Source organism: Bombus affinis, chromosome 9 (assembly GCF_024516045.1).
Source record: "Bombus affinis isolate iyBomAffi1 chromosome 9, iyBomAffi1.2, whole genome shotgun sequence".
NCBI classification, from domain to species: domain Eukaryota; kingdom Metazoa; phylum Arthropoda; class Insecta; order Hymenoptera; family Apidae; genus Bombus; species Bombus affinis.
The window spans coordinates 11,912,353-11,938,594 of record NC_066352.1 but is presented as its reverse complement, the minus strand read 5'-3'; the positions used below and the strand labels follow the sequence as shown (position 1 = coordinate 11,938,594).

Here is a 26,242-nt window from a genome sequence, read left to right as displayed (position 1 = left end):
CATGACAGTACTGTACTGTCAATCTTAAATGCCTCGATGTTATGGAACGGAGTTTATTAAACTTTATACGAATGACATATATCGAATAGTTTACCACGTGCTATCTAGGAAAAGAAGTTTTATTATTTCAGAAAGTGAAACAAGTTTTTGCATAAGGTATGCTCTTGTTACATAAAAAAATCGACTACATATAATTCTTTGTTTTGAAAATAGGTGTTTTGTGTATTTCGAATACATGTTTTAAACACATTTTAATATCGCTCAAGATTTAATTGCGAGTGATCGTAGCAAATCAAAAATCGATTTGCGATATCGATCTATAAAGATGAAAGATTCGATGTTTCGAATTTTCATATCGTTTTACGATTGGTATCGTGATCGTGATGAATGAAACATTAATTTATGAAATTTACCGAGTGAGTTTCTTATTTATGTTATATTTTATATTTGTATTAATTATATTTGTCATATTTTTATTTTTATTAAGATTTCGTCAAGAATTTTTCTCTTGTAATTAATTTGATGCATATAAATAAAATTGTGGAAATATTTTAGTAAATTTATATAATTAGGTTTAGTTTCTTTTATAATTTTTAATTTATATATATTTTATAATTTAGATTCGCTATAGAGCTACAAACTTATTTAGATTCGTCCGAATGGTCAAAGAATGGAAACAAAAGATGTGTACTTGAAATATTTATTTCACAAGCAATTTAAGTACAATCATGGAGATGTACGAGTTACATATTTCTAAAATAATTTCTCCAACTCTTCTTCTTTAAACGCAATTTAAAACATTCTTACAAAATATTAATACAAATAACCCATTCTATTATTGTAGCAATAAGAGAAGAGAATAAAACATGATCGGATCGAGTGTTAATGAACGGAATAATGATCGTATCGATGAAAGTTATTGTCCACTTGTAAGTGAAAATCTGAATTTAAATCAGTTGGAGGATCGTATAATATGTAGGCAGAAAAAGGTATTTTATTTTTGCTGTTTTTACTTTCAACCGACAATATTATTATCCGTATATATCGTTAATGTTACATTAAAGATTCAAAATATCTTCTAATTCAATTTTCAACTTTTGGAATAAAATAATAGTATTCGTAAATCTGATTCATGATATTCACGCGAATGAAATTAAAATAAAATATTCGATAACATTATGTATTTCATCATAGATAAAAAAAGAATTGATTTTTGGAAAAATCAGTTATAATTTATATAAAATATTTTTGCTTTAGCGTAGTAAAATTATAATATCGTTCAATTGAAAGTAAAAGTTGCTTTTGCATAGATACCTTTCCCAACGTTAGATATCGGTATTGTCTTTCGTCCATTGGAAGAATATTTTGTTATACATTATGTATATATTCGAAATAGCATTAATTAGACATTTCGAAACATTCAAATGACGGAGAATTCAGACCTTGAAAAGTTACATATTTGCGAAGGTAAAATTTTTGCAAGATTTATTTGACACAATGTTTTTAAGTATTCATTTTTTTTGTTTTGCTTTTTACATTAATCAAGCTTATTTCGTTTTTTCGACAGTCCTGGTTAACTTAAGAGGAGATAATTGACGCTCATTGTACGTGTCTTTGCTAATCTACCCGTTGAACGTGATTTTTCTTTTCACTTCTTAAGCAACGATAACTGTTCGAATTTCTAACAAATCTCCTGAATGAATTTAAGAAGCAAACTTCTTCGTTTTCGTATATGTATAGATCTTTCTCTTTCAGCAGTTTTTAGATACAATCGTTTAGAAATTTCCAAGTTTAGGTAGCATTATACAAAACAAGTACGAGAAGTGTTAACATTCGTGCCTTTAATTACTTTTATTTCAAGTTAGATGCGAAACAATAGAATGCTACATAAACTGAAATTTTTGTTTAAATAAAAAATTAGATTTAAATGCATTTTACAAGAATCACAAAGAAATTTCCAATTTAAACATGTATTCAGAACGATATGTTTCTCATCTGGGGAATCTTTCATGACATGAAAATTCTCTTTTCAGGTAAAAGATTCCAAACAGACAATATCCCTGTTATCCATGCAGTTCATTCCACTTCGCGTCTTCGATTTTTACATATTCTTGCTCACGAGACAATGAAGAATCGTACAAAGCGAAATTTGATAAGTTTTTTACTCCCCTTTGTATAATTACCATTCTTTCGTCGACTTTAAGGCAGATTTCGAGGTAATTGACGAAACGTGACACTAACACGAACCCCTTATTCGGCAATCCGGATTTCGATAATTTTATAAAGCAAATAATTCACAGAAAAGTAAGTTTCTTTGAAAGTTAAACAATATCAATTTTCTGGACTTCCATTTTGCCAAATAAAGGGTTGAACATCTGATTGAATAAACAGACAGTGGTAAAATGTATCACCCGTACAGGAAGCAGAAGACGCTTCCGGTAGCTACTTTTTGTTGTTCTCTTCCTCTACTAATATAGAGATCCACGATCCTTATCGCTTTGACTAATAATTTTATATATAGGACACAGACAATCACAGTTCTGGTTTTTTCAATTTAAAATATCATTATTAACAATTATCATAAATAAATCCTTTTATTCCAATATAATACTACGCTGATGAAATATAATATAACATAACAATAAAATGGAAGGTTAAACGAAATGGAACAGGAAATATTAAAATTAGTAAAATGTCAATTGCAAATTGATAGAAAATGATTCTTAGTTGTACCTAAATTTGGAACTTTTCCTTCTCGATATTTAAAACATATACCGATGAACACGTAGGAACGAGTATCGTAGTAAATGAACGAAATGCTCTTTATACTAATATAGAAATTATCATCGGTATACGTCACTTCTCTTGCACAATCATTCGAAATTTAAATTAATACTTAAACAGACGACATTTACGTATAAGTATATTACAAAAAAAAAGAGACGAATTATTCCTTATCATAAGTAAGAACTAAATCACGTGAATAATACTGTAAAATTACCATGAACGTGCTAGCCTTCTATCATCCAAACTGCTGCTATTTCATGAAACGATAAATCTTTAATACTAAAAATGCCGTACGAATCGTATCCTGTTAAAAAGAAACAAAAATAATTAACATAGTTAAAAAAAGCACTCATACATTTCTTAAAATCTATACACATACGCACACATTCATACAAAAAAAGATCAAATAGTTAAGATAGAAAAAAAGAAACTATTCGGTGATAAGAACAGGATTATAATAACTCTAGGCTAAAAATTCAATTAATCGTAAAAATAAACTAAATCAGCCGTAAGGTGTGTTTTTGTAGGAAAATAATTGATTCACTGTGATCTCGAGATCCTTCCGTCATTTTCTTATTGTAAGTCAATCATACCGCGCACTTTCCATGAAAAATATCCTATCTAAAGCTGCTATGATCTTATGGTATCGGTGTTTGCGCCGTTGATTCAGCTACTTTTCTTTGATCCCCTTCCTCCGTATTATTCTCCTTTTCTTCGTTTTCCTGTTCCGTCTTTAAGGCCATAGCGTAGTTGTTTAAGTATTCCACCACCTGCATGTGTCCGAATGTTTCTGCCTCATCGATCGGCCTTTTTCCCCATCTTAAAACACGATATTTTCATGAGAAATTGTTATTTTCTATTTTGGTATAGATTTGCAAATTAATCGAAGGACTTTAATCGAGAGATGAATTAGTTGACTGGGAATTCATTGTAAAATTTATCTTCTTTATGGAAATTAGAGGATACAAAGCTAAAAGATAGAAAGACTAAGATGGCACTTACCTGTCCTTAGGATTGTGAGGAACTCCACATTGTTCGATTAAAAATTCGACACAATCCAGATGCCCTTCGCTAGCAGCTAAATGCAGAGCTGTTCGACCATCATAATCCGACAGGGTCATGTCCATTCCGCTCAATCGATGCCTGAAATTAAATATAAATATAGATTATAATTTATATCCGTATCTCTATGGCTCTAAGACTACAACTGTTTATGGAACACTAAATCTGCAATCGCTAAATTTCAAAGAAATTTTTTAGGCAATTGAATATTTAAAAATTCTTAATTTGTAAGTGTTCTGATCGCAAATAACCGTTATAAATGATCAATAATTTTAATGATAGAAAAATATGATTGCACCGAAAATGTCTCAATGAGCGCGGCAGAGTTAAATAAAATACGTCTCAATAATAGCAAAGCTGAAGCATATTAATAATCAAATAATTAATGATAATAACCTTCTCATCGCCGTAACATCGCCACTGGCTGCGCTGAACAGAAGATTAACGATCGACAGCCCTTTGGTTTCGTATTTGTGCCTCCTCGGGTCTTTCTTATTAGTCGCGTGCTTCAGATTGTCGTACCTGTGATCATAGTAGGTGCTACACTAATCGGGACGGGATGGAAAACGACGGGACATCAATGAACACAGACGATGTAAAGAAGAGAGTAATAGGCAGAACGTGTTTGTTCGGGTTTGGTATGTTCGTGCAGGGTTTGCGTGTAGCAAGGGTTGTGAGAAAAGCAAAGGAAGGAGAACAAACAATTTGATTAATGTGTGTTATCACTGATCTCGGTGGTCTTTTTATAGCATATACAATCAAGAAATTTTTTACATCTAAAAGTGGACATCTAATCGTTTAGATCTTTCCTATGTTTCGTGTGTTTGCAGCTACTATTGTTTCTCTTTTTCTTTCACTTCTTTTTTATTTTTACAAAGGCTAATACGTTGTTTCTATTGTGATCGTTAGTGTGCAAAATGTAACTAAACATAAGTTGAAATCTATGCAAGCACGCTAAACGAAAGTCAGTAACATGCGTACCTATGAAAGTTGAACTCAGAGACGAGTTCCTGACAGAATTGGACCCCTCTGCAGGAGTTCCCAAGAGGATCCAATGGTGGAGACCACGTGCAAATACCCATCACGTTTGGTATCACTACCAAGAGACATCCTGACACCCCGGACTTGGCTGGTATGCCAACCTATACTCAGTTACATAATTTATTTTCAATGTCTATCGATAATAAGTTGCGAAGGATAAATTGATAGAAAAATTCAGAGGAAAGATAAGCATTTCAATAAAAAATTGCATTTTCGCAAGATTTTCATTTTGACTTGATTTCTTCTCGCGACTTATCTTTATTAAGTTACTTTTGATGACGAGAATATTTCTTTCTAGCTTAATATCCGTCCTTAAAAAGGTAAAAAATTACCTTGAACGCAAATTGGCCACTGTAGTCGTACATTCCACAGCTGTGCATTAAACTCAGAACATCTCGAACACTGTCAGGCTTTAAAACCTTTTCTTCGGTGATGGGACAAATACCACCGTTGGCCAAAGTAGCTGCCATCACTGACATTGTGTCACAATTCGCCTCCATGGAGCAACACTTTGCAACAAAAATATTATTTAAATATTTTCTCAACTTTATTTTCCTCGTATTTTCTGTAGCAAGTTATGACGAAAGACAAACCAAGAGAATTTACCTGGAAATAGAAATCCAAGATTTCTTTTAGATTCGATTTATCGGGATAACAATTGTGCTCCCTCATGTAGAATCCGAGTGCGTAATTTCTGTCAGCAGCTTCCCGTTCTGATAAAAACACAGCGTTGTTGAAGCCTAGATTCTCTTCACCAGCTAGCCTCTTGAAGTAGTTCATTGTAAAATCGAATTTTTCAGCTAAAGTCATTTCAGGCTTGATTAGAGACTTTAGGAGAGAACAGACTAGGATTGCCCCAGCGTTGATCATAGGATTATGAGGTTTCTCTGTAAGGAATTCAATATTTATACACATGTGTGACATCTTATAACATAAAAATAATAAAATATAAAAATATCAAATACGTAAAACGATAGCAAAGAAATCTTAATAAAAGCAATAAAGAGTATTTATAAAGCTAAGAAGAAGATATTCAAACTATAGTACTCGTTATTATTTTTAATAGGTAAAACTAATTTTTTATTTAGACTTTGTTCTTTAATTGCGTTCATAAAAATATAAAATCTGCAATCTACGAATAATAATCTAAAACTTACTGTTGTAATCTAACACCAACTCGTTGAAGTTTCGTCCGGATGGTTCCTGGCCGACGTATTGATGGACCACTTCCTGTCCCAGCCTATCTAAAGCGATCGCATAAGTCAAGGGCTTGCTGCAACTTTGCAAAGTAAACGGAATCGAGGTGTCGCCGATGCTGAATCTCTGCCCATCGATCGTGCAAACGGAAACGCCCCAGTAATCTGGATTCATCCTCGCTAATTGCGGTATGTACGAGGCGACCTTGCCCTCCGAGTTCGATTTGCATTTCCAGTAGAAGTCCTCTATGTGCTTGGTGAAGCCCGACCAGTCGGGGATAATGAATTGATGCCTAAACGCCCGTGAGATCAGCACTATGTTCGGATTTATAATTCTGAAATACAGTTGAAATGTTGATATTAATTAAAGCTACTCATTTCGAATTATTTGATCTTGAACCGATCTAAATCTATGAATTTACGAACGAATCTAAGAAATCTAAATCTTCCGTTTCGGTAGATCTTTTTTAAATCATGTACAGTTGTTAGCAGAAACAAAAGAAATTGGTAGAATTCTTTTTAGCAATTTATGTATCGCGAATTTTTATTTTTTAAATAACATTAAACGAGAGTTACGTTAATTCGCCGCGAGGAAATTACCGTCTAAATTGTTCTCTATTCAATTTTTGAGTCTCGTGAGATACACCCTCGTGACCTCCGCACTTCAAGTGTTCCTTTCGTAAATTATCCGTGAATTCTTGAAGTCTAGGGTCTTCGTTTCGCAAACCGGTGGTCCTCAGAGCCTACAATTATATGAGAATGAAATAATAAACGACCAATTACACGAAGATGAAATTGATCGATATACTTACAGCCAAAAATTTTCCCACCGCTAGGAGGCCGGTATCCTCGTTTTTAAACATGTCGAAGAGGACATCTTCCGCGTTCGTCGCTTGATCTTGGTCTCTAGTGCTGAAATAAGTAGAGAAATTGCACGATTATTCATTTCATATTTGTGTAATTTTAATTAGATCGCTGTGTATGGATGGAATTTGTAAAATAGGAGTAAAAATGCGGAAAATAGCAATAAAAATTCAAACTACCATCTTCTCAATCTACGTTGGTGCAATTTACCAGAGGGAGGATATAACACACCTACTATTGTGCATCATTCTACTTATATTCTTGCCACGTGGCATGCAACTTATTATCTTGGCAAAGTGACGAATTTACTTGACTTTATAACATATATCTTTGCTTTTATCGATATACATTAATATAAAGTTTTGCGAAGACATACTTCACCACTGTCATGCATAACTATTACTAATCATATAGTTGATACAGTATAGTGGGGATTGTACGCATAAGCTAGGATCTATGCCAATATTGGTTGTTCGTAAACGTAACAAAACATACACCACAGAGACATTTGAAACTTGAATCTCTGTCTGAAAAGTTTTTAGCGAGGGAAGCTAAATTTAGTTGTGGCTGCATCATCGTCGATATCTTGACTAACGTTGTTGACGTTTATTGAATGACGTAATTTGTTAACACTAGTTTTTATTAGAAATTGATTAGATCAATGACACTATTTATAAAAAAAAACAAAGTTAGAAAAATAAGATTTACTAGACATTTACATAGTACATTTACTAGACGATATTTATGATAGATGATAGAACTTATATAGTGACCCACAAAAATATTTGAACACTTATAGAAATCTTCTACGAATATATTACACAAAACATTTTAAAATTGCATCAATACTGTAATGAGTGACAGTGATGGTGAAATCTTAAAATGTTTTAAATAACACACAACGTATACATACCTGTATATAAATGTTCTCTATGGTAAATGTTCATTGTAAGTAAGTTAATTGCTTTTAGGGAGAATATTGTTATATAATACAAAAATTCGAGAGATTTGTTATAAAGTTTCTCAGAAAACTTAAATTCACCCTGCAATTTCAATCATATTAAAACTACAAATCCCGAAGTTTATGACAAATTTTAGCAATTCGAAGAAGCTTGACAACGGTTTGTATACATAGTCATAGTATTCAAGAAACGGGAAGACCTATTATCACTTCACCAAAGGAGAATCCAACAGCTACAATTTACAAAAAATGATTTGAAACATTCCACATGTTGCACCATGCAATAGTTGACAGCAACATAGTTGCACAGTACTCACTACATGTAATGACTGTCATGAATGAAGCTGTATTCGCTGCAAAAACAGAATAAGGACAAGAGATTAAAAAGAGAATCGTGTATTTTACCTAAGAAAACGCGCCAGCATCCTCCTCGAATTTTCACTCTTCTTTTCTAACCACATTGAACACGTAATTTTCGTTCTCATTGAATAGTATTCAGGGTCGACGAAGCTACTTATCGGCACTAACTCCGAATTTTCCATTGAACATTTATCGTTCAATTCTATGCAAGGCATAACGATGCTCTGATCCGTATTCTTCATGTTTTAATATCAAAATTAAAAAGACTGTATGTAACTTGAAATTAATTTACTATTTCTTGCAATCCAAAATACTTAATTGGAGAATTATCCAGCAATTTTTGTTTAAGCACTGATCAATAAACGATTCAAGTATTAATTTAAAAAATAGATATTTCGAATTAATTGGCACATCGTTCCGCACGAAAGTCACAGTTTTGATCGATAATGTCCAATTCTACGATCTTGATGGACGTTCTCCAAACGGAAGATCTTTCAGAAGAGTCACGAACAATTCCTCCACAATTCTTATCAGGTTGGTTTGTACGAGATAACCGGAAACGCGGTCTTATATCAGCTGGGAAAAGCGACCCCACTCGAACAAAGGAAAACACGATCCGAAAATAGCGGAAGGTGCTAACAGGTAGCAATCTCCATGAGAGTGGTTCGAGTATGTATATTCTGGAGTAAATAGGTTCGGTACATTGAGATTCCGAAGAATTGCATAACTGCAAACAAAGATTGCCTACTATTTAGTTGTTCTGCTTCGTCTCTTTACTCATCTGCTACTGTACTTCATGTTTTCATATTTGCGCAGTATCTCAATATTTTCCACACCATTTCCACATCTATTAACCAAATTTGATAAGATCCTTCCATTTTAATTTCAATTCCTACATATTCTATTTATTTATTTTCTCCAACAGAATAATATATTGAATGAAATGATAATAAATTAAGTAATTAAACATGGATTTATAACGTATAGAGTAATTATAATATATATAATAATAAATGGAATTTAAATGAAGAAAAACAGAATTTGAGATAAATATCCGAAGAAATTGTGCAAGGGTATTTCTTAAGGGAATATTTTATATCGAAGAGCTTGTTCGAATTTTATGTTCGACGCATTGGTTGCATTATAGCACGATATGAACATGTGATTTACGCAAGCAAACGTTGAATGCTACACAACGAATCACACCTGCGGTGAACAGTTGATTAGGCTTAATTAGAACCACTGGATCGTCATCGACAGTGACGATCGTGTGGTCAATAGTGACAAAGAACGTTTAGTTCAATTTAAAACCGACAATGCGAAAAATCCTATGCAAAATTGAAGGTAAATAAAATATGCTTCCAACTTCAACAAATTCGCTGAGATTTTCATAAATCTCAGATCCCTTTTTACGTTATTGGATACATTATATCCTAATTTCCTTCGAAGGAAAAACCATATCTTCGTATTTATACAGTGTATATTATAGTATAAATCAACCACAAATCGCAGAAATCATTTAAAAATAAATCACATCGGGACAATTTTTGTAACTAATGAAAATGATACGATATGGAAATATTATGCGTATGGTATTGATTTTTGTAACAATTCTTACCGTAAGTACGTTTTACGAAAATGAGGGAAATCGTCTAGAAATGGTTCACAGAAGTCGGAACTGTCCATTATCTTCTTCCTTTAACGCGAAAAGCAATCGATCGAATACTAATCGTCCATTGCTGAATGAGAAGCTCTATTATCTAAATACGTCTATTTCAAACACAAGACACTCTTTTGCGAAGGATCGAGTTTCTCGAAAGTCGAGCAAAGTTCTGAGACACAACGAAGGGACATCCTTTGGAGTATTTAAATGGCCTGCAATGACGTTCAGACAATAAATTACAACCTATGGGGTCGAGTTCTCTGTGGTTCAATGGTTCTCAATTAATAATCGATATCATCTTTTCGATGTCATCAACTTACGAATTGAAGGAGAAGGAATTTTGAAGGAAGATCTATAATCGAATTAATTACAAAAGGAAGAACGGACAGATAACTGAAAGGTGACATTAAAAAAATTAATTTAAAAAAGATGTTGCAATTGCTTGAAAGATAAGAATACACAAATTATTAGTGTTACAGGGAGATTTAAATAGAAACGACAGAATCAATGGAGGAATAATTGCATTTTTTTCCTTTTTGTATCATGATAATTAACAACTCTACAAATAGAAGCGATTGAGAACCACCAGTATCGATTACTTCGGATTTATTGATACTCCATTGTGTTCCACTTAGTAGTACGGATCTATTTCTTCATTGTTACGAGAAACGATTCTCCTTTTTTCATCTAAATGAACGAAATGATTAAACATCTGCGAAGACTATTGTACTCGTTGGCGTGGTTCAACTGCTCTGACTTCGTTCGTTGTTTGAATTATGCAATCGAAACAGTTTCATTACACTATTTGCAGAGATATTCTCTCTTACGTATCACAAGCGATGATTTCGAAACTAATGATTGATAAAAAGAAACCAGTGATTAACCCTTTGACAGTGAAAAAAAAAATCAAAGAACTCGGAATGAACAATACATATTAAGAATAGTTGCTTCCTTTTCGTCAAGACTCTCTGCATTTCTTCTTTACCTAAATTTAGATACTCTCTTCGTGAAATTGTCCAATCGCAAAAGTGATAAAATTGCGAATTAAAAAGAGGAATCAACTTTTGAGATTTAACATTTAGCCTGTATGAAGCGATGTTCCATAATGTACATATCTCGTATAGATTTTGCATAGATTTTCATCGTTATACCTTGCGAAATCTCATATTCTCTGGAGAATTTAATCTAACGTCGTAGTTTTCCTCTCACGGTCGGAGCTATGCGAAATTCGAGAATGTCGCGTAATTACGGATCATTTTGCGCGATTAAATGTAACACCGTTCGAGTCGTATCGCTTATTGTTAATATTAGTAGCTTCGTGGCAGAGAATAAATAACGAGAACGCGCGTTCTTTGAAACGAAAGTATAACGAAAAAGCATAATCGAGTTGTTTAAAATTGACTTTATAATTAGATATTTTTTAGATTACGCTATAATTACAAATTTAAAGATATTCAAGTGACTTGTTGCAAAAATTTAGAATAAAACAGAGGTAGAAGTAAGATAATGAATTAATTACCGTGTCTGTGCTCGTTCCAATTCTAAGGCACTTCCAAAAGCGGCATCCAAGTACTTTGCACTTCCTAGTTTCTTCGACGCTGGTACCGCCGCTCGTCTCTGAAATAATGTAGAAACTAGTTAGAACAAGCATGTTCGAAGAATATTTCGCTTTATTTTATTTTCTAATTTGTTACGATTTGTTGGAGAACGCTTCGATTTTATTTGAAACTTGTTCTTTTTGTTGAATGTTTTCATTATATAGTTCAAATTATCATCTATCGATATTTAAGTGTCTTTAGAAAAATATATTGTAAACTGCATTTCAATTCATTTAACGTAATATATTCCATCCATTCATTATTTCAGAATAGTAAAATTAAATATATAAAATTCTATTCTGTGCGTTTGCTATTCATTCTATTCTGTGTCCATTTTTCCATTTCAAAGTCAAATCCGATTTTTCATTATAAAAGCGGTGGAAATAAAAAGAGAAAGATGCACAATTCCGCTTTCTAGAAACCGGTCCAGCGATCGATAAACAAATTTCGGGTCGGTAAAACGTACGAGGGGTGAAAAGTACTGGTTGCCAAGCAATTCTGTATTGATTCTTCGATGAATCAACTACCACAGCCCTAAGCCGAAACCTGCCACGTGTATCCTTAATTCAGATCAGCAGGATCTGCGTGAGCGAGAACGAAAACAATAAAGGAAACGTACAATTGTTTCTACAGATGCTTCACCCATATTTTCATCTGAATTTTGATCTATTCTCTGTAACTTTTAATCCAACTTTTAGTTGAATGACCGAAAGACGATTCAAATAATTGGGAAGTGGTTCCTCTTGCACTGAAATGTACCTCGTCTCCAAAATTTCATACACAGTTTCATAGAGTTTACAAGTCACAGTGGATTTTATTAAATATATTATTAAATCTTAAATCTTCTCTAAGTCGAATCGAAAGTTAAGTTTTTTAATCTTGCAGGATGTTCATTTCTAAGGAAAAGTTTAAATACAAATACAAGAACAAATTTCGAATTTGAATTGTGGAAGAATAATTATTCTTCTGTTTTCAACCCCTCTGAGACCCCTCATTTTTTCCATGATATTGGAAAACCAACTCTATAAATTCCACGTGACTTTTAGTCATACTAGATCAAATACTATAAATGATAAATAACGTGAGGCGTATGATAGCTCGTTGACGAACATTGACATCAATTTATCGCGCAGAAATGTTAACACGGTCTAATTTAAACGCGTGTACTCCAAGTAGCCGCGTATTTCTGTCGCTGAAATGGGCTATTGCTGTCGCCCACGTGGACACACCGCGAACGAACAATTTTAACACATGTCCTCCGTTATGTTCGACACCTTTTCCCCCTCGAACTGTATACATTGTATGATTTCTGTACACATTTATACAATAGTATTATTTTTCATGCAAATATTCACAGAATGTTAAGATTAAAATAAAAGTAAATATATTTTCTTGGGTATATGTCGAATATTTCGATAAAAGAATATTCAATTTATTACGCTCTTTCATTTAGACTTTCGTCTTATTTAACAACGTCTGAGTTCTCTTAGTGATTGATCAATCAACGATGATTCTCCCTCGAGGTCAGAAGCACCTCAACACTGTCTAATCAACGAATCCTCTAATCCTCTAGAAGATTCTGCTCGTGTCTTCTGAATACTTGTACTTTCCAAATTCAATTAGCGTAACCAAATATTCCAACATCCTTTAGTATCTTCGAAGACAATTAGTTATAAAGTTTATCTAGTCTAACTCGCCACAAAATAATCAGAAAATAATCAATGTTGAATGCTGCTGTTGTTCTCCAAAATCAATTATCAGCAATTGAACGTTCTTTCATCCTCTATCCAACACATATTTCATAATCATCTGCAAAGTTTATAATCCTTTAAATATTTCTCAGTCCAGCTGTCCATAAATCTTTAAATAGAAAATAATCAGCCTTTAATACTGCTCTTGTTCTCCAAATTCAATTATCAGCGACTGAACATTCTTTCGTTCTCTATTTAATAAATATAAAATTCTACAACACCTCTTAATTCTAAAGTCAGCGGAATCATTCGGAATAAATTATTAAATGTTCTCTAGTCTAACTCTCTGTCGAATACCAAGCCGACGAAGCAATCGATGAGACATTCTCACGCCGTGCCAAAAAGCCCGAGCACTTGGCAATCCTCCAATCAATAAATCCACGAAGTAGAATCTCTCGGAATCTACTTGACCTTGCAATTCTTCGCACCTTATTGCTTGTGTGCAGCCTTCTGAGTCCGTTCGAGCCGACCTTGACGATCTTCAGCATTCTCACGCCCCTGACGATCGCCTCGCAGTTCATTCGAGCTGTTCGCCAAAGCAAAGCGCGACTGCGAAGAAGTAACTCGACGTGGATTAACTGGCACGAAGATTTACGTTGGCTGACACTTCCTCCTTCGATCTTCCTCTTCTAGACACACGTAGGTTCTCAGAAACGATGACACGAGAGACCCTCGACGTCCCGACAATAACGTGGTACTGAGGCAAGAAAGGGTCTTTTGCCAGGAGGGAAAGAAGCCGGCGAATAGGGCACATGCGCGACTTCGACGCGGCATTGTGAAATTCACCGGAGTAAAAACGTTCATCTGCTGGCTGGTGAGTGAATGGAAGTGATTGCTGAACGGGTTGATGCGAATTGGATCTTTTCGTGGGTTCGACGTGGAGGGTTCGAATCCCTTCCCTCTGTGAAAGCTGATTTGCATAGGAAGGTTCGTGGAATATGAGAATGGTGCTTGGTAAATGTTGGATGGTCATTGATTCGTCTGTGATATAAAATGTGTTGGTCAGATAAGCATAGTGAAGGTTTGAAATTTTTAGTACATTTTGTAGATTTATATATTAACGTTTACGTTTACGTAACGAGGGTGTTTTTTTAGGTACTACTAAGTATGTTTTTGTGTTTTTACGTTATGTATTAAATTAAATATTATTAATTATTCCGTTAAAATGAAGAGTTCAAAGAATGGTACTTATGCGAGCATCTACAATCTTGATTCTACATCTTAACGAACGTTTTTCTCTAATTCGAAAGTTGTCTGTACAATTAACAGTTGCACGAAGTACCAGACAACGCAACCTTTTCCTTATTGTAAGCTAGAATTTTCATTTAATTCGCCAATTTTTATTCTTCGATTACGTTATACACGACAAAATGTTTGCTTTTGTATTAACACCTATTTTAATGTTTATTAAATTTAATCCTTTATTTGTTATCGACAACTTTGTTAATATTTTATCTAGATAAAGCTTTAAATCCATTTAAAAATCATTTATGTGTATGTATAGCACTTGTATATCGCTCTTTCATTTATCACCTCAAAAATCATACCACGCAGACTCGATAAAAATAAAACAAGATCTTTGAAAGAATTCGGCTATTAAATTTATGTTTGAAAATAAAACTCCTATTCATTGAATCAAAATCATTCTTCGTTTATTATTGTCTTGCTATTATTGCTTCGTGTTATAATTGTACATTGGTGAATGGTAATAGTAAACGATGACAAATCGTGTACAATCCTGAGCGTGAAGAATCAGAAACAATATAATAAGTACAAGCTGGTGACGGTTGAGTTTTACGTGATTTCCTAATTAATTAAAGGTAGCTGCCCTTTAAATAAACTTAACATACCTATACGATACATTCTATAAAATACAGAGAGTACAATTATACAATTGCAATACCGTGCGAAGGAAAAACGAAAAAGTGATTCGCATATGCAGAAATTACAAATAATTTTGAGAATTAATCTTACATCTCTAATATTTAATACTTATGGAACACGGCACTAATACATTACTTTTTTCGACCTTAAAACGAAATTATTATTCAAATCGTATTCATAAAAAATTCTATATATAAAAAGTAAAATTTGTATATACGAATTAAGCATTAAAATAAAATCGAGGTCTAAACTTCGATTTTTCAAAATTTATTTTGACCTATTACACTTGGTCCATTCATTCCTTCTATGATAAAAATCTCTTATTGTTTTATATTTCCCACTGCACAGTATCACAGTAGATCGACCTACCGAAAAGATTTACAAAAATAACGAATATTTCTATTTAATATTGCCTCGATTAAAAAATTCAATTAAAAGACAATCGTGTGGCAATAGAAACCTATTAAAAACTTAACGTTAAAATTTCTAAAAATCAACACCCTGTTCATCGACGCAGTATTTGAACGTGTAATAAAAAAAAAGAATAAGACAACATATTCGTTGAATAAGAGTATAATAATATTTTTAAGTAACATATAACTACGTGATCGATGAACCAAGCGTCTAGAGATTCTCGAAGAATAATAAAAATTAAGTACTTGGATCGTGTAAGTTGACCGCCTAATTAATTAAACCTATGTTGTACGATAGTCAGCGAAAGAGTTGAGGCAGTTTTACATTCATACAGAATATTACAAGTATTATCATTAACTTACATCGATGTTTAATACTTTGGTTTTCATTTCACACGTCCTATCATCATCATCGACGTAGTCTATTTTGATTTTTCGCATGAAAAAATATCTCTTATTGCACTTATCATGCATAGAGCGTTTAAACACGTTTATGAATTCAACCAGTGACCATTTTTTATTTTTTTATTATATTTTATCATATATATAATTACAACAGGTAATCATTTTTTTTTTTCGTTTTCCAAATTTTTCATTAGATTGGTCACCGTGAAATTCACGATTTTATAGCAATCTTTTCTCGATACCTGGAAGACTATGACACGAATGGCGTCCAATATACATTGTAAAATCTCGTTTTCAGAAAATAGAGCGTAGAAAAATTAATGTTTCTCTAAAATATCGCGTAAACGTTTCATTTCGAAGGCTCGAGGTGAAAAAGGGTATAAATAAGGATGATTGTGTGATCATAGATCGATATTTACAGATGACTTCTCCGATGAAAAACAATTCGATGTTATAAATAATCGTGTTAATAATGGATAGATAATTGAAAATGTCGTGGAGCAAAGAGATTTCTAAAAATTGTACAACAGCGAATTCGTATACTTTCATCTAACGCGTGAATTCTATTTCTCGTATAAAGGATATAATTTTTTATCGTCTCACATTGCAACTGTGATAAAGTCTTATCAAGGGCTGATATGTACGAGTATACGTATATATCGCGAATTGTATGAAACGTGACTTTTAAATATTTGTTAAAAACGCGAGTTACTGTCCTGAGATAAAAAGGCGGAGCTTAGAAATCATAGAAGATCGCTACGAGATCGAAGTATCGCGAAATCTTTCTGAAAGTTAATAAACTTTAAAGATATCTATCGCAAAGTATAACAAGATGCAGACAATTGCATCCATTGTTATCGAGTAAAGCTTGATCGATCAGAGAAGTAACAAATACTTCCTGTTCCTTAATAGTAACAATTACAATGTAAGAATATAGTAACTATAACTTATCAAAAAGTAAACCTATGTTCGTATTGGACGTTTAGTATGAATTCCCTTTAAAATTGAAATTAAAATAAAAATTAATAAAATTAAGTACAACGATTCTAGATCTCGATCCTCTACAAGATCCCCTAAACAGATCTATACGATTCAAAATACTTTAGTTTCTCAATAGAGAATTACAGAATTCCATAATTACATTAAAACTATCACAATTCGAAAGATTACACATTAAACGATATTACCATCAAACTATTCCCTTAAACAACTAAACATCCACCAAACGCAGGTTTCCAACCACCTCCCCCCAGACTTCTCAGATTACCGTATCCTGATAAGCAGGGGGTCCACTGAGAACAAATTGCCTCTGACTCTGCCTAACAATATCCGTTCTGTTGGGAACCTGAGGTGTAGCTCTCACTCCATGATAATTGCTATAACTCGATCTAGCACTAGCTGGTCGATTATTATAGATCTCATCCAAATCTTCCCCGTTTAAGCTTTGCGTACTAGTTTGTTGAAAAGTTGGATTACTCTGACCTTGCCACTGCATTGGACTCAATTCGTTTGGTTGCCAATTATCAGTAAGATTTCTGGTAGAGTTGCTAGCATCCCAATTAGGGTAACTCTGATTCGTATAATTGCTAGTGTTAGAGTAATTGTTAGAAGAATCTTGGTTCCATAAGGTAGGAGAAGACACAGCCATATTCACAGCTTCCGGCTGCCAGTTGGAGTTCCTATCTCTGTCCCAACTCATTGAGATTCTATCATAGTTGAGCGTGCCTTGGGACAATGAATTCACATTTTGATTGGTAAGATTGCTGGGTGTTGTATTAGCGTATAGACTTTCCTGATGGTCCATGATTCTGTTCACGGGGTTCTTTCTGCGTGACTGCCTTACAGAACTCCTTCTGCTGGATCTTCTTGTCCCGTCACGAGAGATCACCGATCTTCTTTTCACTCTGCGTGGAGTCATTGGCTTTGGAGACACGCTGTCGTCGTGAACCGTGGGCTCTGGCTGAGAGTACTCGATGCTGTACAGAGGCCGCGGTTGCTTTTTCTTCCGTTTAGCTTGGGCTGCGTTGGAAACAAACAAAGAATCTTGTCAGTAGGTGTTGTGTTAAGGTAATCATTCAGTTTGCGCTTGGATACTGACGAGTTAATATCGCAGATTGGTTCTGCAATAATTCTGAATGCAGATAGTTGCGGTGACTTTGGATGAAATTTGAAATCTAAAAATGGAATATTAAATAGATAGGTGAATCTCGAAGTAATAAGCGATTAAAAATTATTATAAAGTTTAGGTATTGCATTTTTAACGATTCTTACTCCACGTTTTAACGAAGTTTCTTACAGATCACGTCGGATCTTCACTTTTGGAACGAAGATTAGAGAGTAGTAATATTATTATAGTAATATTTTCGAAGATTTTTATATTTGGATTTGTATACCAAGCACAAACTGCAAAGTTAAACACACACTTTTGAGTCAAGTGACAAATGTAGTTGCGTGTTATCGAAGTATCAATACAAATCTTCAACTGTATGAATGAGAAAAACAATCGAAGTGGTTGAATTATTACATGCACAGCGAGAAACACGCTCCCAACGCGATTCGATGGCTGATCAATGTTCGTTTCTTTTCTAAATTTTCAAACGACGATGCGACTTTCACGTGATCTTGAGTAATTGAATTAGTTAGACTCTTTTTTAAAGGATCAGTCAGACCTAGTCTAAAGTCGTCATTTATTCGTTTAACCAAATGGTAAATTATCGTGTAAAGATTTTAGATTGCAGTAATCCAGTAGGAAAGTACTGACTGAGAGACGAAAACATCGAGAATGAAAAAAAAATACAATAAAATAAAATAGTTCCCCGAAAACCCACAGAAGAATAGGAGAATGTTAGAGAAGGAGTGAAAGAAAAGAATGGGGGTTAATAAATAAAAAAGCAAGCAAGTAGTAGGCATTGCACGTTTATTGTCGCCAGTAAACTGCACCAAAAGTAAATTATATGATACAGTAAAATAAATTATACTATAAAATTAAAATCTACGGCCTTAACGAAGTACACAACGACACTACTGTACAAGCTTTCGACAAAAGAGGGAAAAGATAAAAGAATCTTCGATTGTACTACGAACAAACGTTTCAACGTTGAATCTGAAGTGACTCGTTAATATTAAATATTCGGCTAAATCCTCTAGTACATAATGTGAAACGTTTTATTACTCTTATAAATAAATTATGTAAAATACGTAAACGTAATTATATATATGTACAGTATACATTTAGTGAGCAATTTACTTGCAAAATCCATTAAGTCAAGTATATCTGACTTAAAATATAATAAATGATTAATCATATAATTGTGCGAATAATATTGTATGCAATGTTTGCAAAGTTATTCAATAAGAATTAAACTTAAAGTAATATATCTTAAGTAACGCACAGGCAGTATCGTGAGTCGCGAACAAGGTCAGCTTTAGGTCCAATGAGATGTGATGAGAAAAACAACTCATTATTGTATAGAGCTATTTCATTGTGATTGTGATAGATGTTTAGAATAGATGTATACCTGAATGTAGATACTTAACATTGAAAATTATGTAACTATCAGCATCAATTAATCACTGCAAAACGTAACTCTATCGTTTCTTCAGTGCATCTGTATATGCACAGCTCAATAAGCATTGCGTTATAAGTATTGTCTATTATCGGATTGCATTAAATGTTCATTGAACGATTATTGTGCGATTTTGATTGTTGGCAAATTAACCAACTGTCTATCAGAACAGTGGAAACAGTGATATCTTCGTGCTTATTCATGATTTATATTCGTACCACCTGAAGAAACCAATTCTTGGTGAGTAAGCAATTTGTATATCTTTCTTTTTTTTTTAATGAAATTTTATATCTTAATTAAATCAATCTTCGACTTTAGAATATAAGCTTAGTTGTTAAATACCTGATGATTCTTTGAATGTTGTTTACTCATCACACTTATGATTGGACTAATATTTCAACGAGCCTTGATCTGCAACTCACAGAACATTTTGTGTAATTAAGACACACAGAAGTCTATAATAAGAACAGCTTCTTCGTCACTTCAGATTTTTCTTTTTAGTTTCGACATATTATTAGACATTTTTTGATTAATTGATCCATGGAATGTCAAAAGTACTAATTTAATAAAAATTTATGAGGGAGTCTGTGTATATGGTATCTTACAAATTTCGATTATTTGTATACTTTCATCTACATAGATATGCAAAATGTAGCTTCATCGTTGTTTAAAAAAGAAGAATATAAAATAAAATATTCTATCGAACTTAAGAACCGTAAACAAGTATTAGCATGCACTACCAAATACTCATACACGTTTCAAAGTGTTTCGCAGCACCTTATAAACACAAGTTCTTCACCATCATGATACAATAAGCTAATTTCAATGCAGTCTAAAGGTCTCTATCATAATGCTATGTCGTAAGCCAGGCCACGCGTGTCATTAAGGGAATTCTTAATAAGTACTATTCATATAACAAAAAGGAAAAAAAAATATAAATAATCCTATACATTAGTGAACGTTTACATATAGCGTTTCTTCCATTCATGCTGTACTCTTTGTTCCCTTTCAGATGCAACGTTATTTTGTCTCCTATATTATGAAAGCTCATCTATCAAGCATAGCTTCTTAAAGTTACAAGTTCGATAATAAAAAGATCGAATAAACATTTTCAACCAACATGATTCATAGTTCTATACGTATCACAGTGTATGTATTAATATAAAAATGCATGTTGTCTAATCCAACATGAATCGTATATATGAAAATATCTATGAGCAAATGTAAATAAAAATCTTCATAAAAAAAGAATTAATATAAACACGAAAAAGCAAACGATGCTACTGAACACACATTGTTTATTCCGCGTTGTCAGTCGAAATACTTTAAAGACGTAGTAGAAATTATTAACCTGTTACTGTGATGTTAAAAAACTAATTTAGGAAAGAAAAAGATATTCTTTCTAGACTAACAAGAAGAAATCAATCGAAGAAGGCACCCTAAGCTAGCTACTCTCTAATCGTTCTATCTATTTGGCAAGGATAGGAATTCTATGTAACACCTTCGAATTCTCTACAAAATAGCATTAAAATACATTTCACTTCAGTCCATATACTGTTTTAATCAATTCGAGGTCGACGATGCACTGTATGCACCCTATACTATTAATCCAACGCAATCTCTCTTGAAAAGAATTTTAAGCAAATCAATAATTTAGAAATCTTCAGGAAACACTATACAAAAGTCGAATAGTATAAAAAGAAATGGGTGAAACATTTACATTATTATCGGTTGAAATAAAAAGGTGGTTCACGGTTCTGCTGAAATATTAAAAATAGTATCAGGTTTCTCAGGATCGTCTTCAAATGAGACCCCGACCTCGAATGGATTAAGTTAGAAATAAACTCTATATATATTTTTCTAATTTCTAACAATTTAAAAATTACTGGCAATACAACGACAGAGGTCTACTATCTCTTTTAGACCTATTCTGTTTCTCTTGGTCAGTCACATTCTGTTGATTCTCAATTGCCAATCTTGGATCTGAGTAAAACGACCGCATTGACTGTTCGCGAACGTGATCGGTAAAGACTCTAGGCTTGTTGGGGACTTTATTTTGCTTTGCTACAACAGGTCGACATTTGACACGCGGAGATGCAACGGGACTATATTTGGACGAGTGCGGATGGTACAATTTGTTCTTTTGATACTTCAATTTAGCTGCACTGTCCAATGAATCGTATTCGTCGTATGGGGATACAGGCCTCTGTAAATGATCCAACGGATTTGAATAGTCGTTAGAATAATCAACATACTTTAATTCGCGACTGGATAGATTGCTTCGTTCAGTTCTGATCGTGTCATTTCTGAAGCTACATTTACTTCGTCCGGAGCTGTTAAATGTTTTATCGTTATGTTTTGGGAAGCTGGTATCGTGACAAACTGATTGATGAGAGCTAGCTGTGCCTGCGGGGTAATTTTGAGCGGAATTTTTGTGAGGGTGGGCAGGTGATGGAAGAGCCGAGTAGCTAACGTACATAGGATGTAACGGCGTGTGGCCTGCCAACCCAAAGTCATCACCGCCCACAAAGTCAACTGAAATATGACGTAGAATCGATTGCATTAGATCGAATTTTATTGTGTTTGTGACGTGAAAGTAGTGATTCTTTTTGTTTAAAATTAAATTAGATGGTATATGAGTCTCATTCGAATATAGCCAATTTCACAACAGTTTATACGTTTGCAAACAATACATGTTGTATTAAAGATCGAAAAATAAATTCGCGTAATATTCAAGCTTCAAAGATGTTATTTCACAGTACATTGAACATTCGCAAGAGAATCGATGAGTAATGATGTGCATGAGAGAAACCATTTTACTTCGTGCTTTACAAAAGGAGCAAATGCGTGCAAACCATGAATCAGGCAAAGCACTTACCAAAGTGGAGGATCAAATCCACCAATGAAATCAACTGTAACCGACAACCCTCTTTTCAAGCAATAATAAATCTTAAATTTATGTAATTAAAAAAGAAATATCCAGAATGGCTGGCACAATCTTTTTCTGTAGCGAAACATGTTATTCTGTATTATAAAAAGATTTATCATTGCACGTTTTAGTTTTTTAACTGTATAAAAATAAAAAATTAAATTTTGAAAATTTTTCCTAGATCTCGTTTGCCGATAACAGGCAAAAATATTACCTAAATTTACCACCAAATAATATCCCAGGATAAAATAGAAAATAATTTCACTCTGCAAACTAATTCTTATGCTAATCTGACACTGGCATTAATCAAAACATAAATTCTTGAGTTTTATACTTACAGCTATCATCTTCCTCCAGAAAAACTTTACTTAGGCAAATACCACCTACTATTGCAATAAACTAAAACAAAAGAAATATTATTTTAAATATTGTAATTAGTACACTTTTACTAAATAGTGAAACTTAATGGTACTTACACCTAAGATGCATTGAGTAGATGCATGTAAAATTTCAACTACTTCATAATCTAGCACACAATCTGTCACGTTTGTAGGTCGGGCAGGTCTGAATAATTCTGGTTCAGTAACATCATAAATAGCTTTACAACCTGGTCCATTGACATGCCACCAGGAGAAGCTACCAGTACCAAGATTTAAAATATCACTATTCTAAAAAAATTAATCGTAATTAAAAATCAATTAAAATTATGAAAAAAAAAAATTACTTAAAAAAATGAATACTTACTTTGTCAAGTATACCAACATCGAGGTAGAAACATATCATGAATATATTCCACCCTAACCATAGTGTATTCCATATACAATACTAAAATAAATTTAGTATACAAACAATTATTTCTGTTTATAACAAGTATGTATATAAAAATATATTAAAATAAAATGAAGGGATTGTACTTACTGATATGATATATTTAGGTCTATATTGAAAAGCTCCGAAAAACCCTAAGATTACAAATATAATGTTGAAAAAATTGACCAGTATCGGGGCCCACATAAAGCCCAGAAAGTCGAAGACCTGGCGCTCTACCGTAGTGATCTACAAGCAAAAATGAAATAATTCCAATTAAATTCAATAAATCAACAAAGAGTCTGAATAGAATATGTCTGAATCTTAAAAGATTAATTTCTTTCATTCCTACCAACTTCTTTTTGTCTACAATCTTAATTTGCACCAATTGCTCTGTGTTCTAAATACCCAATTAATCTGATGGATCAAATGTGAGCCAGTGTTCATGAACCATTTAACATATTTTTTGCTTTCAGCTAAGATACTTGCTTTAAATAACATCCCATTGTATTTCTACTTTTATCATATTCCATTTTAAATTCTTTAAAGCTCAATTAATTGATATTGCATCAATTAACACGATATTGAATTAACCGATTTTTTAAAGTTATCCTATTTCATATGCACTTACTGCATTTTTCAATTAGCAAAAACATCTCTGTAGTGCAATGTAGAACTCTGTATCGGTATCGATGCGAGTCGACAAGAAAGCGCTTAGAAAGTAGTAAAAGCGGTGTTAAATGGATCGGTCAGTTTCTACACGGAGATCTTTATTCCGCGGAGATAAACCATGCGATCTATAGATCGATAAAGCGATGCGATAATCAAGCAAGTGCGTACGTTTCATCGAGCCATGATATCGTCGATAAAACATTTCGAATCGTTTACAGTTTATATCAATGCAACAATCCATAGACCAAACTCTTTAAACTGTTTATTTTTATTTAAAAAATACTCGATGATTAATATCTATTCAATAATCAGTCTTCTCATAAGAATACCACGCAGTGACTCAGTGCTAGAGAAATACGAATTACGTGTGTCACAGGATGACGATAATTTTCTCTATGAGAGGACAAAAACATTTTTCCATCGAAGAAACTCACGAGTTGCAAGGTGCATATTGTCAGCAGAAAGTGCCTTCGATTACAAATTCCCATGTCATTTGGCCAGATAGATGTTTTCGCGTGCGAGGCCACGGGTATCTTTGATCACTCGATAGAAACGATCTCGTTGCACGTTAGCTGCATCACTGTGGCACGTTCCAATGCGTCGCCATGTTTCCTTGGCACTTGTTCCGTCCCTTTCTTGCGACCGACTGGTGCAAGTGACATGCACCGACGTATATACGAACACGATTTTGTAGCCAAGCAACTTGACTACGGTCTACTCGAGCTAGTTCCGTTCTATTGGAACGATGATATCGCTACGCCTTTCCTACTTTGTTACTCTCTGTCAGTACAATTGGTAGTGGCAGTACGTAAGTACAAATACATACAGTTTTGTTGTTTAACTTTAAGCTGTTATGTAGAACTAAGCAATTCTTTACAAATTATGAATCGTTCTTTAGGAATCGACAGGAATTTTTGGCCCCAAATTGGGGATTTGTATTAGGAGAATATGATGTGTAAGGAGATGGCACGCAAAATCTCTGTCGAACGGTTCTTCTAAAGCAACAAATTGTAAATATGTATGTATTACATTGCAAATACGCGCCGATTATAATTAGCGGGACTCCTACGCTCTATGAAAGAGTTTAACCGGAAACCTGCTTGATAGAAATTAATAGAGGAATTAATAAAGAATTAATTCACTTATTTTTAGATGTTATTCGAAGTTAGCGAACATGAGTTTTCTTTTTACATAGTTCACGGGTTAATCAAGAATTCTAATTGCGGAAGTGTTACGCATTAAAGGCGGAGGAAGCTATGTATATATGTATTTAAAAGTTTTCCTTAGAATGGAACGATTTAATTGAGTAGACTATAGCGTATAGAAGAGCGTATCGTGCTTTTGTTCTACCATGTACGGAATGCATTGTGAATTTCGGTGTTTGTGAATGGTGACACGCGCAATATGTATTACGTGTTTATATAGTATACATTATACCGATAGGTGAAATAAAAATGACGCATTTTTAATTTTAATAAAATATTTCCAGCAAGCGGGATTTTTATCCCTATAAGTAGATATTTATATAGTTATAATTTATATAGTTTTACAATTAATAATTTTTAGAGGATGAAATTCTATTTGAAACGGTTAAGCAGCGAAGTAGTGTTGCATTTACTTGCTTATTTAAAAGTTTAGTGCCACATTTTTGTTGCCTGCAACGGGTTCGATCCTTTTTCGTCTTGTCAGGTCATTCTCCTTTATTTCCCCTGTTTTCCGCTCTTTGTATTCCTCTCTGCCTACCGCTCCTTTACATACATTGCGTTCTGGGTCAGTTTTTGATCCCCTTTTTACATGCATTTCCTATCTTATATGTATATCTTCTTTAAACACATAGCTGAATAAGGGCAATGGAAAGTTTTAGATATGTAAAAGTCTTGTAAAATTCTCATAATTATTTTTATAAACGTAAATAATATTCACTATGTTCATAAATAATATTAAAATGTATTATTATAAATTGTAACACAATTTATTTTGTACCAAATGAATAAATAAAGTTTTTTAACAAATATTAAATAACTTCACATATTTATATATTATTTCTGAATAGTTTCTTGTTTACTTAGCTTAGATTATAAATTTTTATTAGAAAGCTTCCAAGATAACAGGAGCACAGAATCATAATTGAATGGCCACTGGGAGGAATGAAAGGAAATATAATATACAAGAAAAATTTAATATCAATTTTATCATACGTATCCGATATTAAAAGATTTTTTTTATTAAGAACATACATACATAAATCGTGAAGCTATTAGAGAAAAAGCATAAAAACGTAAA

The 26,242-nt window shown here is 33.2% G+C and overlaps 2 protein-coding genes and 2 long non-coding RNA genes across 12 annotated transcripts; 2 read left to right on the top strand and 2 right to left on the bottom strand.

Moving 5' to 3' along the window:
* Positions 1-45: 45 nt before the first annotated feature.
* Positions 46-729, top strand: LOC126920220 (uncharacterized). The gene is made up of 3 exons (XR_007711910.1): positions 46-156; positions 214-416; positions 621-729. It is a non-coding gene; the product is annotated as an uncharacterized LOC126920220 (long non-coding RNA).
* LOC126920198 (glutaminase kidney isoform, mitochondrial) lies at positions 687-13,988 on the bottom strand. 7 transcript variants are annotated; one of them, XM_050730213.1, is made up of 13 exons: positions 13,712-13,988; positions 11,454-11,551; positions 8,229-8,264; positions 6,899-6,998; positions 6,687-6,829; positions 6,048-6,421; positions 5,497-5,777; positions 5,223-5,399; positions 4,831-4,991; positions 4,246-4,389; positions 3,790-3,930; positions 3,381-3,606; positions 687-3,091 (listed from the first exon to the last, which is right to left on the bottom strand). In XM_050730213.1, the coding sequence occupies exons 1-12, from the start codon at positions 13,802-13,804 to the stop codon at positions 3,426-3,428; spliced, it is 1,929 nt and encodes a 642-aa protein (XP_050586170.1). In that variant the 5' UTR covers positions 13,805-13,988; the 3' UTR covers positions 687-3,091; positions 3,381-3,425. The 7 variants fall into 7 exon arrangements, with proteins under 7 accessions (XP_050586170.1, XP_050586169.1, XP_050586171.1 ...); XM_050730212.1 differs by having other exon boundaries at positions 687-3,606; XM_050730214.1 differs by having other exon boundaries at positions 687-3,606; positions 4,246-4,371; positions 13,712-13,987.
* Positions 13,989-14,913: 925 nt separating this feature from the next.
* LOC126920207 (sodium/potassium-transporting ATPase subunit beta-1-interacting protein) lies at positions 14,914-24,619 on the bottom strand. Of its 3 annotated transcripts, XR_007711906.1 has the most exons (7): positions 24,394-24,619; positions 23,399-23,536; positions 23,225-23,305; positions 22,957-23,148; positions 22,819-22,879; positions 19,894-22,086; positions 18,886-19,772 (listed from the first exon to the last, which is right to left on the bottom strand). XR_007711906.1 is itself a non-coding variant. In XM_050730245.1 (6 exons), the coding sequence occupies exons 1-6, from the start codon at positions 24,445-24,447 to the stop codon at positions 17,244-17,246; spliced, it is 1,287 nt and encodes a 428-aa protein (XP_050586202.1). In that variant the 5' UTR covers positions 24,448-24,617; the 3' UTR covers positions 14,914-17,243. The 3 variants fall into 3 exon arrangements, 2 of the variants coding, with proteins under 2 accessions (XP_050586202.1, XP_050586203.1); XM_050730245.1 differs by lacking the exons at positions 18,886-19,772; positions 19,894-22,086 and adding an exon at positions 14,914-18,004 and having other exon boundaries at positions 24,394-24,617; XM_050730246.1 differs by having other exon boundaries at positions 18,886-22,086.
* Positions 24,620-24,637: 18 nt separating this feature from the next.
* Positions 24,638-25,414, top strand: LOC126920217 (uncharacterized). The gene is made up of 3 exons (XR_007711907.1): positions 24,638-24,767; positions 24,858-24,977; positions 25,112-25,414. It is a non-coding gene; the product is annotated as an uncharacterized LOC126920217 (long non-coding RNA).
* Positions 25,415-26,242: the final 828 nt, after the last annotated feature.